Below are 15,221 nucleotides of genomic sequence, written 5' to 3' on the forward strand. Positions count from 1 at the left end.
GGGATGAGGGCCAATCTGAGTGAATGCCTCTGTGCATTCTGCCTCACTGGCTCTCCTCCTTCCCCCTCCATGAACAAAGACAAAATAAAAACAAAAACAACTCAGGGAAACAAAGCTTTCCTTTTAGGTTATCAAGAGATCTTCCAATTGGAGCAAAATCTCACTCTCTCCTGCGGCCCCAGACAGTCTCAGTCTCAGATGGTGAGGGCCTCAAGCCCAAACTGGTTTATTTGAAATCCATGTTTAGGTCCCAGTATGTGGCATGTGCTCCACTCTGATGACACTTTTAGTTTCTAATAATAGAGCAGATGAAGTAATATTGCAATTGATGTTCCCGGGGATTTGATTGGATAAGTGCATAAAGTGTGGAGGGGGAAGGGGGTTGCATGGACAGATCACATTAGTATTCCCGTCCTATCAATGTGCGGGCCCGTGAACAACGTCAGCCGGACCGATTCTCTGCGTCTGCCAGTCCCGCCACAGATTCATCTGGGATCTTCAAACAGACGAGCCCTTAGAGACGAGGGATCAAGGCAGCCGATTAGAGCCAATTGCTTGCTTTGGGGACGGCCAGTCCTTCCAGGCCTGGCGACAGTGGAGGGAGGGGAAAGACGAACCGAGCGCCGCTGCGGGAAGACACTGAAGCAAGAGCGACACCCCTTTCCGCCCCCCACCTTGCAGCGCAGGCTTTGAAAGCTGCTCCCCCACCTGAATGGAAACTCAGAACCGCCGGGCGGCGCGTTCCTTCTCGCCCAGCCTTGCAATCCATGCCGAGAGGAAGGCAGAGCGAGCCCGCGCCAGCGCCCAGCTCCCGGGACAGGGTCGGCAATGCTGCTGAGCAGAACTTGATCGCGCCCCTTCCTCGCTGCTAGTGGAAGCGATGCTGCAAGGCACAGCCAGCGCTTCCCCGGCTCTCCTTCAAGCTGAAGGTTACCGACCCGCGCAGCCAGCCCCAGCACTGTGAGCTGCGCGCCTCAGGACCGGGCTCCGGGTGCTTGGCGGCGGCGCGCAGGGCAACGACCGGGCCGCCCGCGCCGGGGCGCACTGCACCAGCGGCTTCGGCTTGGTGGATGTGTATGCATGAGTTCTGCACCGAATGGGCGCAAAAAGCGCCCCAGCCGGTCCACCCGCTCCTCGATCTTCCAGATCAGCAAGCCCCCGCTGCAGAGCGGAGATTGGGAGCGCAGGGGCAGCGGCTCCGAGAGCGCCCACAAAACCCAACGAGCCCTGGACGACTGCAAGATGGTGGGTGAAAACTGCGACTCTTTTTTTTTTTTGAGAGGGGGTGGGGGGAGTCCTGTATGTTAATCATTTGCTTGAGTGCCAGCCACTCCCCCACCCTCAGCTCCTCAATGCCGATCACGTGGCACATGCACTATTTTTAAATCTGTAGTCCCCCAAATTCGGGGTGACACCCAGGTCGTAAGGGCCCTGCAGAGAGAAGTGTCACAGCAAGGGTCTTGGGGATCAGCGGCTGTGGGCTGTGCCTCTACCCCCTCGAAGAATGGTGGATGGATGCGAAAGACACTGTTAACTGGCTCGCTCACAGGGGAGGGAGGGATGAGGAGGTGGGGATTCTGCTTTCTTGGGAGAGAGTAGCAAACAAACCCAAATACAGCGCACAGGGCGCTGCGGAGGGGTCGAAGGTTCCAGCGCAGAGCCTGTAGCTGGTCTTCCCGTCAGGCCGTCAGGCCGTCTGGCCGAGAGGTTCAGTGGCCCAGCAAGAGGTGGTTTGCCTATTACACCCTACCTGTGGTCTCCCCCGCCCCTCTCGCCGTGCAACTTAAAAGCCATATCCTAGCAGTAGCGGAGGGGAGCGTCTATGCCGGAGTCCCCAGCATCATTCTCTGTTGACCTGGGAGTGGCAGGGTAGCGCTCCAAATATGCTCTCTTGCTCTTCAGAAACTGAGTCCGAAAGGGTGAGGGCAAGTAGGTCTGGAAATAGAGCTTCCATGGCCAGGCTTGCCTATGAAAATAAACACTTGCCTTTGACAAAGAGACTTACCATCTTGGTGCCTTCTGGTTTAAACAATTCCTAGGCTCCTTAGCTGGAGATCTGGGGAGCTGACTCAGGGGTCTGTGAAGTTCCCTGTTTATGTACTCCGAAATAGGAAACTTTCTTATGAGAAATGTTTGGTAAAATAAAAAAAAACTCACTTCTTTTCCAGCTTGTCCAAGAGTTCAACACACAAGTGGCCCTGTACCGAGAGCTGGTTATTTCTATTGGGGATGTCTCGGTCAGCTGCCCCTCACTCCGGGCGGAAATGCACAAGACAAGAACCAAAGGCTGTGAAATGGCCCGTCAGGCACACCAAAAACTGGCTGCCATCTCAGGGTAGGAGACTCGGCATTATTTGGTAATTCATATACATGATGCATGGATGCTGACAGAATTTTATGGTAGCCAAGTCCTCAGAGATGATCTCCACATATTTGAGATTTTAACCTTGAGATCGAAATTCTCTAGAGAGCTATACACAAACTATAGGCCAAGTATAATTTGAAGACTGAGTGATTCTTGTATATAGGTATATATATTTAGAAGATATGGATCAAGTGATTTTTTTAAACTTAATTTTCAATATGCTGGCCACATACTGGAATTTGGAGCATAAGATTTGGGATGGATGGTTGGGTATCAAACTGAAGTTAAATCATCATGCCTCAAGATTATTTTGTCATCTGCTACTGAACAAAAGGCCTGTGCTGTTGAGAAAAAAAATCTTTCCTAAATCCCAGATTTACTAAACTATTTATACCATGAGATAAATTCCTATGATACCGCCTAAAATAAAATCCCTAAAATAAGGTCTTGGATATAAATTACTCTCTTCACTGTGGTGATATGAAGGGGTAAGTTTTAGCATAAGAACAGTTTTTAAAGATTAGGGAAATTCACAAATCTCAGTAAACCTAAGCTGACATTGTACCCCAAATTTTTATTTATTTTCATCAGATTTATGGTTTTTCAAGCCTGTATTAGGAGATAATTCAGTGTGTGAAAATTTCTCTCTTGGGACCCTACCTACTCCTTCTTTCATCTCTTAATATTGGGAAAAAAGTTAGCCATGGCTTTTTTAACAGTTCCTATTTTCAAGATAAGTACTTAGAGCAAAGAAACACAGGAATCCTTATACAAATACATTGATACATTAGTTTAAGTGCTTGATTCAGTCTGGAGATAGCCTTTATCTATTTATCTATGTGAGTATAAATTTATCAGAGTAGAAGTTCAAATCAGTCACTCACCTGATAATGTTACAAACTGATCACCTGTAGGAATTATATCTAATTTACCTATTTGAAAAAACCACTCTTTGCCATCTTTAATTCCAATAATATATATAGTGACTATTACATGTTGCCTCTCTTAATAATTATTTTACATTTGACCACAGGCATTTTATATCATGAAAAATGATACACTATAATCATCTCCTTGAAGAGAGGGATAAACAAAATATGTTATAACCCTATTTTATTTGGTAAAAATATTGAGAGGTTATCCTTTCCTGTTTTAACTCTTATGCTATTCTTAACAAGAAGTAAATCTGCAAAAATCTGAACCACGTAATTCTCCAAAAAGCAGGGGAATTAAGTGGTTCAGGAGTTTGGGGAAGAAATGTAACTGTGATAAATTCCAGACAAGGAGAGAGAGTGGGGGAAAAAATCAGAAATGTGAAGGAACACTGGTAAATTTAAAGGTACAGAGAAACAATAATTCAGAAGGAAAAGCAGATTTAGGACAGGAAATTCTCTCTCAGAGTTAAGGAGTAGCATCTCTGTAAACTTTACGTCCTGCAGTATAGGATGGGATTGCATTTAGGATCCCTTTGAGTTGGGACTCAAAATGAGAACATGTTTTAATCAGAGAAGGTGGGCTGGAGAAATGAACAAGGAGTTCGATTCAGTCTATTTTGCTACACACACGAAATTCAAGGTCTTCTAAAGGTTGAGGAAAGAAAGGGTCTGAAACTATTGGCTAAAAGTTGAGTTTGGAGGATTTCCAGTGGATTTTTTTTTTCTTTGAGAGGTGTGCTAGCTCTGTTACCCTGGCTGGTCTTAAACCCTTGTACCCAAGCAATCCGCCTGCCTCAGCCTCCAGAGTAGCTGGGACTACGAGAATGCACCGTGGCACCTGGCTTGAGGTGGATGTTATTTACTCTGGTTTTTTTAGCTCTTTGCTACTTGCTTACATGTTATCTACAGGTTGATGTTAATGGGGGCAGTTTTATAAGAATTAGTGGGAAAATAAGGTGTTACTAGATCCTTGCAAAAGGAAAGCCGACTCCATAAAATATTCTAGGATAGAATTTGACACCTTTCCTTCTTTACAATAATAATTAAATGCAATTTAACATTCTTTATAAAAAATGACAGCAATATAATTGAAGGAAATCCCTTTAATTCCTCACCATCTGGGCTCCATTAATGAAGGATGTGATTCCCTTTGGCGGAATCCGTTTCTGACATGGCTTGTTATGTGGGCTCTTGTTTCAAGCTTGATGTGAAGGCTGGGAGGGAGGCTGTAGGAGTCACTTTAAAGTTTGAAGCAGGGATGAAAAAAGCAAAGGTTTTTGGCAAAATTTAGAGAGAAGAAATGGATTTCTTGAGCGCCCACTATTTGTCATCACAATCCAGCTATTTCCTTTCAGCCGAGGGAGGGATTATTATTATTATTCTACAAATAGGTCTAGAGAGATTGAGGAACTTGCCCAAAGTCACACAGCTAAGAAGTGACACAGCTTTGATTCTACCCCATGTTTGCATGCTTCTGATATTCATGCTTTTTCCTCTATATAATGCTGCCATTCAAAAGGTGTTATGTATAAAGGATACATGTTAAAATATGAATGAATCTTAAAAACAGTATGCTAACTGAAAGAAGCCAGTCACAAAATACAGCATATCATAAGATTCTGTTCATGTGAAATGCCCAGAAAAAGCAAATCTATAGAGACAGAAAGTAGATTAGTGGTTACCTAGGAGTGGAGGTGAGAGCAGGTAGAGACTACAGATGAGCTCGAGGAATCTTTTTGGGATGATGGAAATGTTCCAGAATTAGACCGTGGTGATGGTTGTACAACACTGCATATTTACTAAAAGTCATTGAATTGTACACTGATGATGAGTGAATCTTATGGCATATAAAGTATAACTCAATAATTGTTTTTTTAGAAAGGTATTATCACCATCACCATGATTAACACTTGCTTTTTTTTGTCGACTTTATTATTTTCTACATATGTAGCTTTTAATGAAGGGGTATGGGCTATAGGGCAAGGAAAAGTCACACTTGGCTCCCCACGCATTCATCAAGACACCTGCCTCATGGCTATTGTTTAAGCACCAATGCTTTGCTCTGAGTAGGAATACAAGTGTGGGAAAGGCTAGGACTTGAAGGAGTAAGTGAATTTATTTATTTTCTACCAATACAGACCCTCACTTCCTGGTCTGCCAGCTGGCTTTGGGGCCACAGGAGGTAGACCGTATTGAAGGTGGACAGGGTAAAAATAAGATGAGGCAAGATAGAGAGGAAGAGGGAAAACAAGGAGTTAGCATTAAACAAGCCACTAATGCTACATACCTTTCATGCCTGACCTACTGAAGCCCTTAAGGAATGGTGGAGCTCACAAGAGAGGAAAACAGACTATGTTTTTTCTAACTGGCCCTGTATCAGAAGGCCATCTTCACAAAAGCAATCAGCACACTTTCTCAAATTACGGTTATATCAGCAGAGTTCAGGCACAGGCTTTTCTTTCAAAGGCATCAAATATCTGCATTCTGGACGACCCAGTCAGATGAATACAAAGTCTCCTCTGACTGACTTGATTTACTAAAGTTATGATAGCTTTACAACTCTGATCCTCTCCCAGACATTAAAGCTAAGAGGGGCCTTAAAGATAACTTGCAAGAATGGGCCTGAAAGTTTTTAGCAGTAAATCCTCCCTTCAATCTAAATGTAGAAAGCCACATTTATAAAGATGGCCACAGTGGCATTATTCTGCACTGCTTGGGGTATGTGTGTGTGTCCACGTGCATATAAGGAGCAGGCCAGGTCCTGCCTTTTGGACTTCCTACCCAAAGTAACTTCTGAGACACTTCAAAGAATCCCTAGAGCTCCATGGTACTTTATATTTAAGGAGTCTGAGATTCAGAGGATTTAAGTGAGTTTCAAGGGAACTTGACAAAGAATACACGAAGATTTTAGAGTCAGACAGACCCGGACTGAGTATCATCTTTTATGACCTTGATGGACTACTTAACTCTCTGAGTCACAATTCCTTCATCTGTAAACTAGTGTCATGCCCACTCACAGGGCAGTTGAGAGAGTTAAGTGAGCTAGGTACGTGAAGCAGGGACCACATGTCCAGCCTGTCAATGGCACTGCCAGTCAGAGGCTGCTCTAAGACTGTAACCTGGGTCTCCTGTTCCCTGGGCTAGTACCTGTTCCATCAACCACACCTGAGAATGAGGAGAGACAAGCATGGTACACAAGATAAGAGTGTCCCCAGGAGCCAACATCCTCCAGCACACCTCGGGAGTTACTGCTATGGCTAGGGGGCTGGTGGTCAGGATTCTCTTTCTGCTTCTGTGCTTCTGTGGTGTCTGTGTTGGACTGAATCTTTCTCACACTGCTGCTTTTGGTTAATGGCTGCTCAAGAGAATCAAAATGTAGAAGGATTTACTCCAGATCTTAAGTTTAAGTATGACAATGTGAGAGACAGTAGAGCGTGATGGGAAAGAGCACTAATTCTAAATCAGATTAGACCACTTGCTAAGGACATGTGTGAATTTGTAGGCAGATTGATTCACAGAGTGGTTAGTGGTACTCTGGTACAGTGGTTAAGTACTTAGACTTTGGGGCCAGACTGGCGGTCTGACGGTGCTGCTATTCACATGTAGTTTGAAGTCGGGCAAAGATACTGTCTCTTCCTCTCTGCCTCAGTTTCCTCAATAGCAAAATGGAGTTAATGAATAATGGGACCAGAGTTTATGGCATGGTGAGGATCAAGTACTTAGAAGACTACAAGCATATAGTAAATGCTGTTAAGCACAAGTTAGTTTTCATTATAATGAGACATTTAAAAACACAAATTGTTGAGATACATTTATATAAAAAATGTTAATCCATCAAATATCTTCCAAATAAATACTTGAACTGGAATAAATCTTTGTTTACCTTGGTTTCTTATATTCTGACACATTTTCTAGGTTGAAGTTTCCCAAATGGCTATCAGAAAGCCTGTTCCAGGATACCACAAAAATTACACGGAGATGTGAAGCTTCAAAAGTAGTCATCTTTAGAAATTTTGTATATAAATCAGCCTAGATTCTTCATATACCAACTAATATTTACAAAATCTTTTGGCCTAGTTCTGGTATAGGCTATATGACATTGGATAAGTCTGTTAAATTCCCTGCATGCCAAAATTATAGTCTTAAATTAAAGGACTTCTGAATCTCCTGGCTTCCTCATTCCATTATTCTACATTAATTCATAGAGAATCATGTGGACCTTGTTTACAGAACTGAGCTATGAAAAAATAAATATCATGCAGGAAGTTTGATGATTGAATTCCAGAAATAATTTGTTGAGATCCAAACATAGTACATTCACAAGAAGAATCTTAATTTCCTGTTGGCTTTCTAGGGCAAGGTAATGACCATCCTAGAGGTCCATAATCACAGATTTCAGGTTTTTCCCTCTAGCAATGATTTTCCTGACCAACCAGACCTATGTTTCTCTCCTTTTCTCCTTCTCTTTCCTCATGTTATTTCCTCCTCTCCTTCTCTTCCTTCTCCTCACGCCTTTTTCTGGGGGTGGGGTAGAGTCTGTTTTTATTTTTATTTGTATTTTTTTTTGCCGTGTTTTTTTTCAGTTGCACTTCTAGTTGGTTTCTTTTTCCTACCCTTGTTCTGTTGGCTAGGAAATTGGGAGGTGAGAGAGTGAGGTAAGGAAGAATAAAGAATTGCAGCTTAGTAATAGTCCTTTCAACACTGGCTGAGCCAGCAGCAATGATATGTAGTGATAGAGTGTGGAAGAGCTTGGTGACCATGGAAGCAGCTCTCAGCTTTCTGTGATCCGCGCAGTGGAGGAGGCCTTATGTGGGCAGTGACAGCCTCTGCCGTTAGTAAAAGGAACCTGTGGTTGGCAGGCATGCCAGGCCACCCACTCTGTCTTTTCTTTTCTCTTCCTATTAAAGGTGTTTTGCTTTAAAATGTTTAGCTCTCACTGGTCAAATAGTTAAAGGCAAGTTATGTCTCTACCAAAAGAATATACTATCCATAAAGATAACGATGGAAGAACAATTCAGTATTAGTTTGCTAAGGCTATCATAACAAAGTGCCACAAATGGAGTGGCTTAAACAAAAGAAATTTATTGTCTCACAGTTCTGGAGGCTGGAAGTTTTAGGTCAAGGTGTCGGCAAGGTTGGTTCCCTCTGAGGGCTGAGAGGAAGCATCTGCTCCATGCTTCTCCCCTGCCTTCTGCTGGCTTGCTGACCGTCTTTCATAGTCTTTGGTTTGATGAAGCATCTCTGCCTTCAGCTTCACAGGGCATTTTCCTTGTGTGTGCACCCATGTTCAAATTTCCCCTTTTTTACAAGGACACCAGTCATATTGAATTAGGGGCCAATTCTAACCCAGTATGACCTCATCCAAACTTAATTATTTATAACTGCAATGACCCTAGCTCCAAAAAAGGTTACATTCTGAGGTACTGAGGGGTTAGGACTTCAACATGTGAATTTAGTGGGGGAAAGGGGGACATAATTTAACCCATAACAAATTTGTTTGACCTATCTGCAGCTAAATACATACTTTGGGTTGTTTTGCCCAAACTGGAGGTGGGGTTTTGCCTAGGGCTTTCTATATAATCTCTCTACACTTTCATATAAAGCCATCCTCAGGCCCAATGTTTAATCATCTGCAAGATCATAACTCATATAAGGTAGAGTTTGTGACCGTGGAATCGAATGTTTTCTGTATGAAATGGATTGTTCACAAAGATACTGAGTCTCTAATACAGTTAGCACTTTTCTCTAACGAATTTAATTATATGATAAAGGTGAACCAAAGCCCAGCTATAAGAGAGAATACTAGGGAGAGCTGGTGAGGCATCTGACAACCCACACCCACACAGGGGGTGTTCACTTTCCCTAGTGCGCATGAGAGAATTGAGCAGGTGGTGACCCCTCAATAGTGCTAATACTATTGCTTAAGGACCATAAGCATACTCTGGAGCAAGTGACAAGGTTCTGACTCACACCAGATTAAAGAAAAGTGCTATTATTAGCAACTCAACTAAATATGATAAGGCATCTAGACAAGTGTTCTCCCATTGCCTATTGAAGTTTAGCCTTTCTATGTTTCGAACAGATTTAATGACTTTCACCTTGTTAGAGTCTTCTTAATCGATATTCCAATTAGAGAGAAAAATTAAATCTAAAACTAACTTTGGAAAAATTCATTGTCACTTTATTATGTATACCCTGAATTGCAAGAGAGCAAGGCTGTTTCATTCATCTTTGCATCCTGAGTGGTAAGCTCAGTGATGATATATTTGTCTTCTCTGTTCATCAAGTTTACTTGGTATTTTAAAATCTATTCTAAAAGAAACTCTGTCTTGGTACAGACTTTAGTAAGAATTGAGAGATTAGATTAGTTTACATCTTATTACATTTCTATTACATTTAACTATTTTTTTTCTGTTTTGTAACTCTAAAACCAACATGTTGGTTTTTAAATAACAGAGGACTTGAAGAGCATACCTAAGAGCAATTTCTGAGGCATAGGTGTTCATTATTACAACCAACAGCAGGCAATGTGTATCTTAGAATTACTCATAAAGTAATTGTGTTTAATTTAGGTTATTTGATAAAATATTACCATAACATCTCTCTGCTTAGTGGCCTTATATTGAATAGTTAAGTAATCATTTACCATTGAGATCACCTTTTCAAACAGTTCTTTAAACTTCTAGGCCTTGAGAGTTTAGTTGTGTCTTATCCCAGAAAGACACCTACACAAAGCACAGCTCCAGAGCTGTATCTATACTGCCTGTTTATTTATTTCCTTTGCTTTACAAGACATGACATTAAAAAGGTAAAACTTCATGAAAAATATTTAATTACTTGTCTATACGCATACATGTATATACATATATAATACACATACAGGGTAAACTTATTTGTGAGATTGATTCTTGTTAGGTTAAAGTATCTGAGCCTTTAAATAGAAATGATTTAGCAAGTTATTATTATTTATTTTTAGAGATGGGGTCTCACTCTGTTGCCTAGGCTGGTCTTGAACTCCTGGGCTCAAGCAATCCTCATGCCTCAGCCTCCTCAGCAGCTGGGACTATAGGCATGCACCACCTGACACAGCTAATTTTTTAAAAAAATTATTATAGAGACTGAAGTCTTGCTACGTTGGCAAAGCTAGTCCTGAACTCCTGGCCTCAAGCAACACTCCCACCTCAGCCTCCCAAAGTGCTGGGATTATAGGTGTGACTCGCAGCTCTCAACCTAAATAAATGTTTTCAACCTAATAGAAGACTCTAGATACAATCAGGTTAACAAAAGTCAATTTAACATTTGCAGCTGTAGATATGTAGCAAACTAATAATCTATACCAATCTGAGTTTGAGCACTAGGGGGAAATATACACTAACCCAGAAGAAGCCAAAGCCTTCAAGTATTCTTCAGTCACTGAGAATGTCTTGAAGAGCCCCCGCCAATCTCATAAGTAACCAAGTCCTGTAGTGTTTTATCTTTTTCAGTGTCTATTGTGTCCCTTCTTTTTTTCCCATTTCTGTGGCCACCTCTTAGTTCACAAATGTATCCCTGCAGGCCATCAGCTGTTGTAGTACCTCCCAATCGGTCTCCTTGAGTTCAATCTCTTACCTCTTCTCTTCAATTTATTCACTAGATCCAGGCTAATCCTCCTTCTAAAACACTCCTCTGATCTTGTCACTTCTGTGCTTTAAAACTTCCAAAAATTTCCTATTGCCTAAAGCAGCGTACCTTCAAATTTGATCCCTAGCTTTCTTGTATCAGAATCACCTGGGTGGGATATCCTCAGACCTGAAGAATCAAAACCTCTGGGGAGGTAAGGATAGGAAATACAAATTTTTAACAAGAACCACTGCATCCCCTGGGAGATTGTTGAACATTCAACATATGAGACCTATCTGCCTAGAACAGCAATTCTCAACTGGGGCTGCACGTGGGAATCACCTAGGAAGCTTTAAAAATTTGCTGATGCTGGAATTCCATCCCTAGAGTTTGTGATTTAATTGGTCTGGGATGCTGCCTGGGCATTGGGGTATTTTTAAAAGCTTCCCAAGTGAGCATCTGTGTCAAAAAGGATTATACTTGGCTATATTTAACAGAAAATTCAAAGTTGCAATTGCTTAAAGACACCAAGGCTTATTCCCTCCCAGAAAAAAAAAAAAGTCCTATGTTGGGCAATTTGAAACTGGTACAGTGGCTCCATGAAATCACATGGCTCTGCTGCCCATTCTTTGTTTATGGCTTCTATCCTCAACCTCGTTTTATGAGGCAGGAGGAGCACAGAAGTCCAGCCATCAGTTCATGTTCCAGCATAGAAGAAGGAAGAAAAGAGGAAGGGCAAAAGGGTCATGTCCAGATGGGTCACCTTGCCTTAACCAGTTTCAAACAAAACTTCCAGAACTGTACCATATGGTCATACCTAATTGCAAGAGAGACTGGGAAATATAGTATTTTTTCATTGCCACCTTAAATAAAAAGGCCTTCATTACTAACGAAAAGGGAAAGAATGGATATTGGGAAACAACTAATGATTTCTGTCACAGTATCCAACCTATATTCCTGGAATTTTTACCACTTAACTTTTAAATATTCCACTTCCTCAAACTGGTCTACGTTTTATTCCTTAATTGGGTGTAACACAGTGATCCTATCCTATTAGTCTACATATATGGCTTGTATATGTAAATCCATTCTCCTTAGCCAGTAAAAGAAAAACTTCACTCCCCTGCATGTCAAGGTCTTACCTGTACTCTCATTATAGTTCACCATGCTCCTCACACTGAAAACCACAACAGAGGAAAGGGTACAGAAAGGATTGAGAAAAGGATTTTGCTGCTTTTAAATGAACTCGTGAAAAAGATCTGAAGTTTAGAAACCACTGAGAGGGCAGGAAGTTAGGCGAGGTGCCTTTGAAAGGACTTAAGTATAATTTTCATGAGACAGGATGTGAAATGGGATACAGCCTGCAAGGAGTATAGGTAGTGGCACTCAAGAAATCAATTTTTAAAAAATCTACCTGAGATTGAGTGGGACTCTTTAAAAACAATTTTTAAACCTCCTGTAAATAAATTAAAGAAAAAATATCATCAAGGAGTTAAAATCTGACAAACTGTTGTGAATAAAAGGTGAGAAGAAGCTAGACAACTCAGGGAAGCAGGAAGGGTTTTCTGGAGATGGGAATAAACTGCAAAATGATCTATGGTCATGATCATAATGAGCTCATTAAGGGAAATTGGACTTGGAACTCATTATCCCATATAAACAATGTTATACATAGTACTTAGGTCATAAACAGTATTTAACCCACAATTTCCTAAATTATAAACCTTTTCATCATGTATAACAGTATTTTCTATGGGAAAATAACATTCATGTCAAACTCCAGAAGTCATCTTTCCTTCTGGGAATCTACTCATAGTACTCTTCTAGGTGCAGTAGATAGAACAGCTTTGAACAAAATTAAGTCCTTGTATTCATGGTGTGTGTGGTGGTGGAGGCGGGGGTGCGAGTGGTGATTGAGAAGAAACAAACAAAAGAGAGCATTTCAGGTAGTGACAAATGCCATGTGGAAAATAAAACAAGATGATATTGTTAAGGAATGATATACGCTGTGTGGGTGGTTATCTTCTGATAGGGTGGTCAGAAAGGCACCTCTGGGGAGGTAACATTCTAACTGGATATCTGACTTTGAGAAGGGACCAGTCCTATGATAATTTTAGAGAAAAGCATTTCAGGCAGCGCAACAGCAAGGGTAAAGCTCCTTGAAGACTGCATTATCAGTTTGGAATTGTCTTCAGCTGCCAGTAACATAGGCCAGACATCAGTGACTTAAACATATAAAGGTGGCTTTTTCTCACATAATTAAACAGCTAAAGGGGTAGGGATGGCAAACATTGGTTCATGATTGAAGAACATCATAACTGAGATTTCTGTAGTTCTCTGGGGCTTTTCCTCAAGATCCCAAGATGGATATTGCTGCTCCAGAAACTGTATCCATGTTCCAGATAAGTAGAAAGGGCAGAGAGCACAGACATAAGCCAGTTAAGTGTGGCCCTTCTTAAAAGAGTTTCTCAGAAGCCTCACACAGCAACTTCCATGAATGTCTCAGCGGCCAGGGCTGTGTCATGTAACTTCCCTACCTGCAAGTTTCATGATCTGATTTGCATACATCTCTCTCCATACCAGCTGTCTGCTGAGAACACAAATTTCCTAATCTATAAGCCAAAGTCATGCTTCCTGAGGCTAGGGCAGGATCTCTAGCAAGACTGGGGAGATAGGAAAAGTAAGGAGCTTGGATATGAGAAGTGAGGAAAGGGGTGCTGGAGTGGGAGAAAGAAGTAAAAGTCGATTCCTCAGCAATGACCTCTCCTTCCTGCTCATTTTCCTCTTAGTTTGTTTGTTCTTTTCATTAAACATTGAACACATATTATGGGCCAGACATTGTGTGAGCCTCCAGAAGCTTAAAGATGAATCAACATGGCCCTTGCCCCTGAGGAACTTATCACTCAGCATCTGTATAGAGATAGACACTAAACAAATCATTGCAGAACAACGGAATCAATGTTGCAATAGAAATAGGCAGAGGATACAGTAGAGGAAGAGTCATCAGCTCTGTCTGACTGGGTGTAGCCAGGGAAAATGACTTCATAAAGAGAATGATGTCACTTGGGCTGAACTTTGAAGAGCAAATAGCAGTGTCCTTTCTCTTTTATTTATGCAGCCATAGGCCTCCTGCCATATAGGTAAACCTCAGGAGACACTATTTGTCTATTTTGAACCATAGGGAAACAGAACTAGGAGTTTAAATGTGCTAAGAGCCTACTGTGTGCTGTTCCCTTTGCACATATGATTCATGATTAAATCATATTTATTATGAAATGAGTTCATCTGAAATAATATTTACCTACAACCCGGGAATATACTGTTTTTAAAGGCTGGTATGTTAACTGGGAAGCACATGTACCTGCAAATAACAGAGACCAACCTGTTCACAGAGTGGCCTCATCATAGAGCCAACTGTGTAGGTGGGTGGGAGCTGAGACTGTTTCACCAACTCAAGAATGTCAGGACTGAGATCCTCGTGATTCTTTTGACTTTTCCCTATGGTTCCAAGATGTTGGTCCTGTCCAGAGCAAATGAGGCTTCAGAGCTGTCTCTGGATTTTAGGTGAGACTCATTTGGAAGCTTTCTAGAGAACCCAAAATGTTAGGTATCTTTTAAGTCTCCATTTTGTAGTGAACTGGGGTTCTGAAAAGTTGAGGTATTTGGTCAAGATGTTTGGTGGAGCTGGAGTTTGAACACTCGTCTCCCTGGTGCCAGAGTCTTTATTCTTGCCACCATATTTGGCTGTTTCCTGACAGACCCTTCTTTCTCGGACTGGCCACAGGATTGCTTTCCTTCTTTTCTACTGCCACAAACTATTATTTCCACTCAGAGCCTCTCTTCCCCTGGACACACTTCAGAACAAGAATCTCTTCAGCCAGCAATCAGCCGATTTGAGGGTTTTTAAGGTTTCCTCAGCTACTAAGAGGAGGAAAACAGGCAGAAAGGAAAAAAATAACAAAATTATGGCCTTACTGCAGCCGCCAGTGGAATGTAAATGGATCTTGGCTCTGCATTCTTGAGGCCTCAGCACTTTTCTCTGGACCCCGAATTTTTCAGACTCTCTTTTCCTATACCAGGTTTACTCACATCTCTTCATCTGGGGGCACCTTCTTTCCTGGTTTTTTGAGCGTGCAAGTCCTAGACATGACCCTGTGGGATCAGACTCTAACCCAGGTCTGGGTGGGCTGAATTCTGGGTCTTTCAAGAATCGACCTACTTTTTCCCAGGGGAGGACATGTTAGCAGGGGCAGGATATCCCATCACCACAGTGGAATTGGCCATCCAGCTCCACTGCACGTCACCAAAAAGCACAGGGGGTG

The 15,221-nt window shown here is 41.9% G+C and overlaps 1 protein-coding gene across 2 annotated transcripts in view; it reads left to right on the forward strand.

The window, feature by feature from the left end:
- The first annotated feature begins 377 nt into the window (after positions 1-377).
- Positions 378-15,221, forward strand: part of RGS7BP (regulator of G protein signaling 7 binding protein) — a 109,154-nt gene continuing 94,310 nt past the window's right edge. Inside the window, exons 1-2 of one of the 2 annotated variants that reach the window (XM_012462282.2) lie at positions 378-1,245; positions 2,169-2,335. In XM_012462282.2, the coding sequence (XP_012317705.1) occupies positions 1,081-1,245; positions 2,169-2,335 (332 nt within the window). In that variant the 5' untranslated portion in view covers positions 378-1,080. The remainder of the gene's footprint in view (positions 1,246-2,168; positions 2,336-15,221) is intronic. The other variant, XM_021673197.2, reaches the window with a different exon arrangement.

This window comes from Aotus nancymaae, unplaced genomic scaffold (genome assembly GCF_030222135.1).
Source record: "Aotus nancymaae isolate 86718 unplaced genomic scaffold, 86718_ANA_hifiasm-v0.15.2.pri h1tg000014l, whole genome shotgun sequence".
Taxonomy (NCBI): Eukaryota; Metazoa; Chordata; class Mammalia; order Primates; family Aotidae; genus Aotus; species Aotus nancymaae.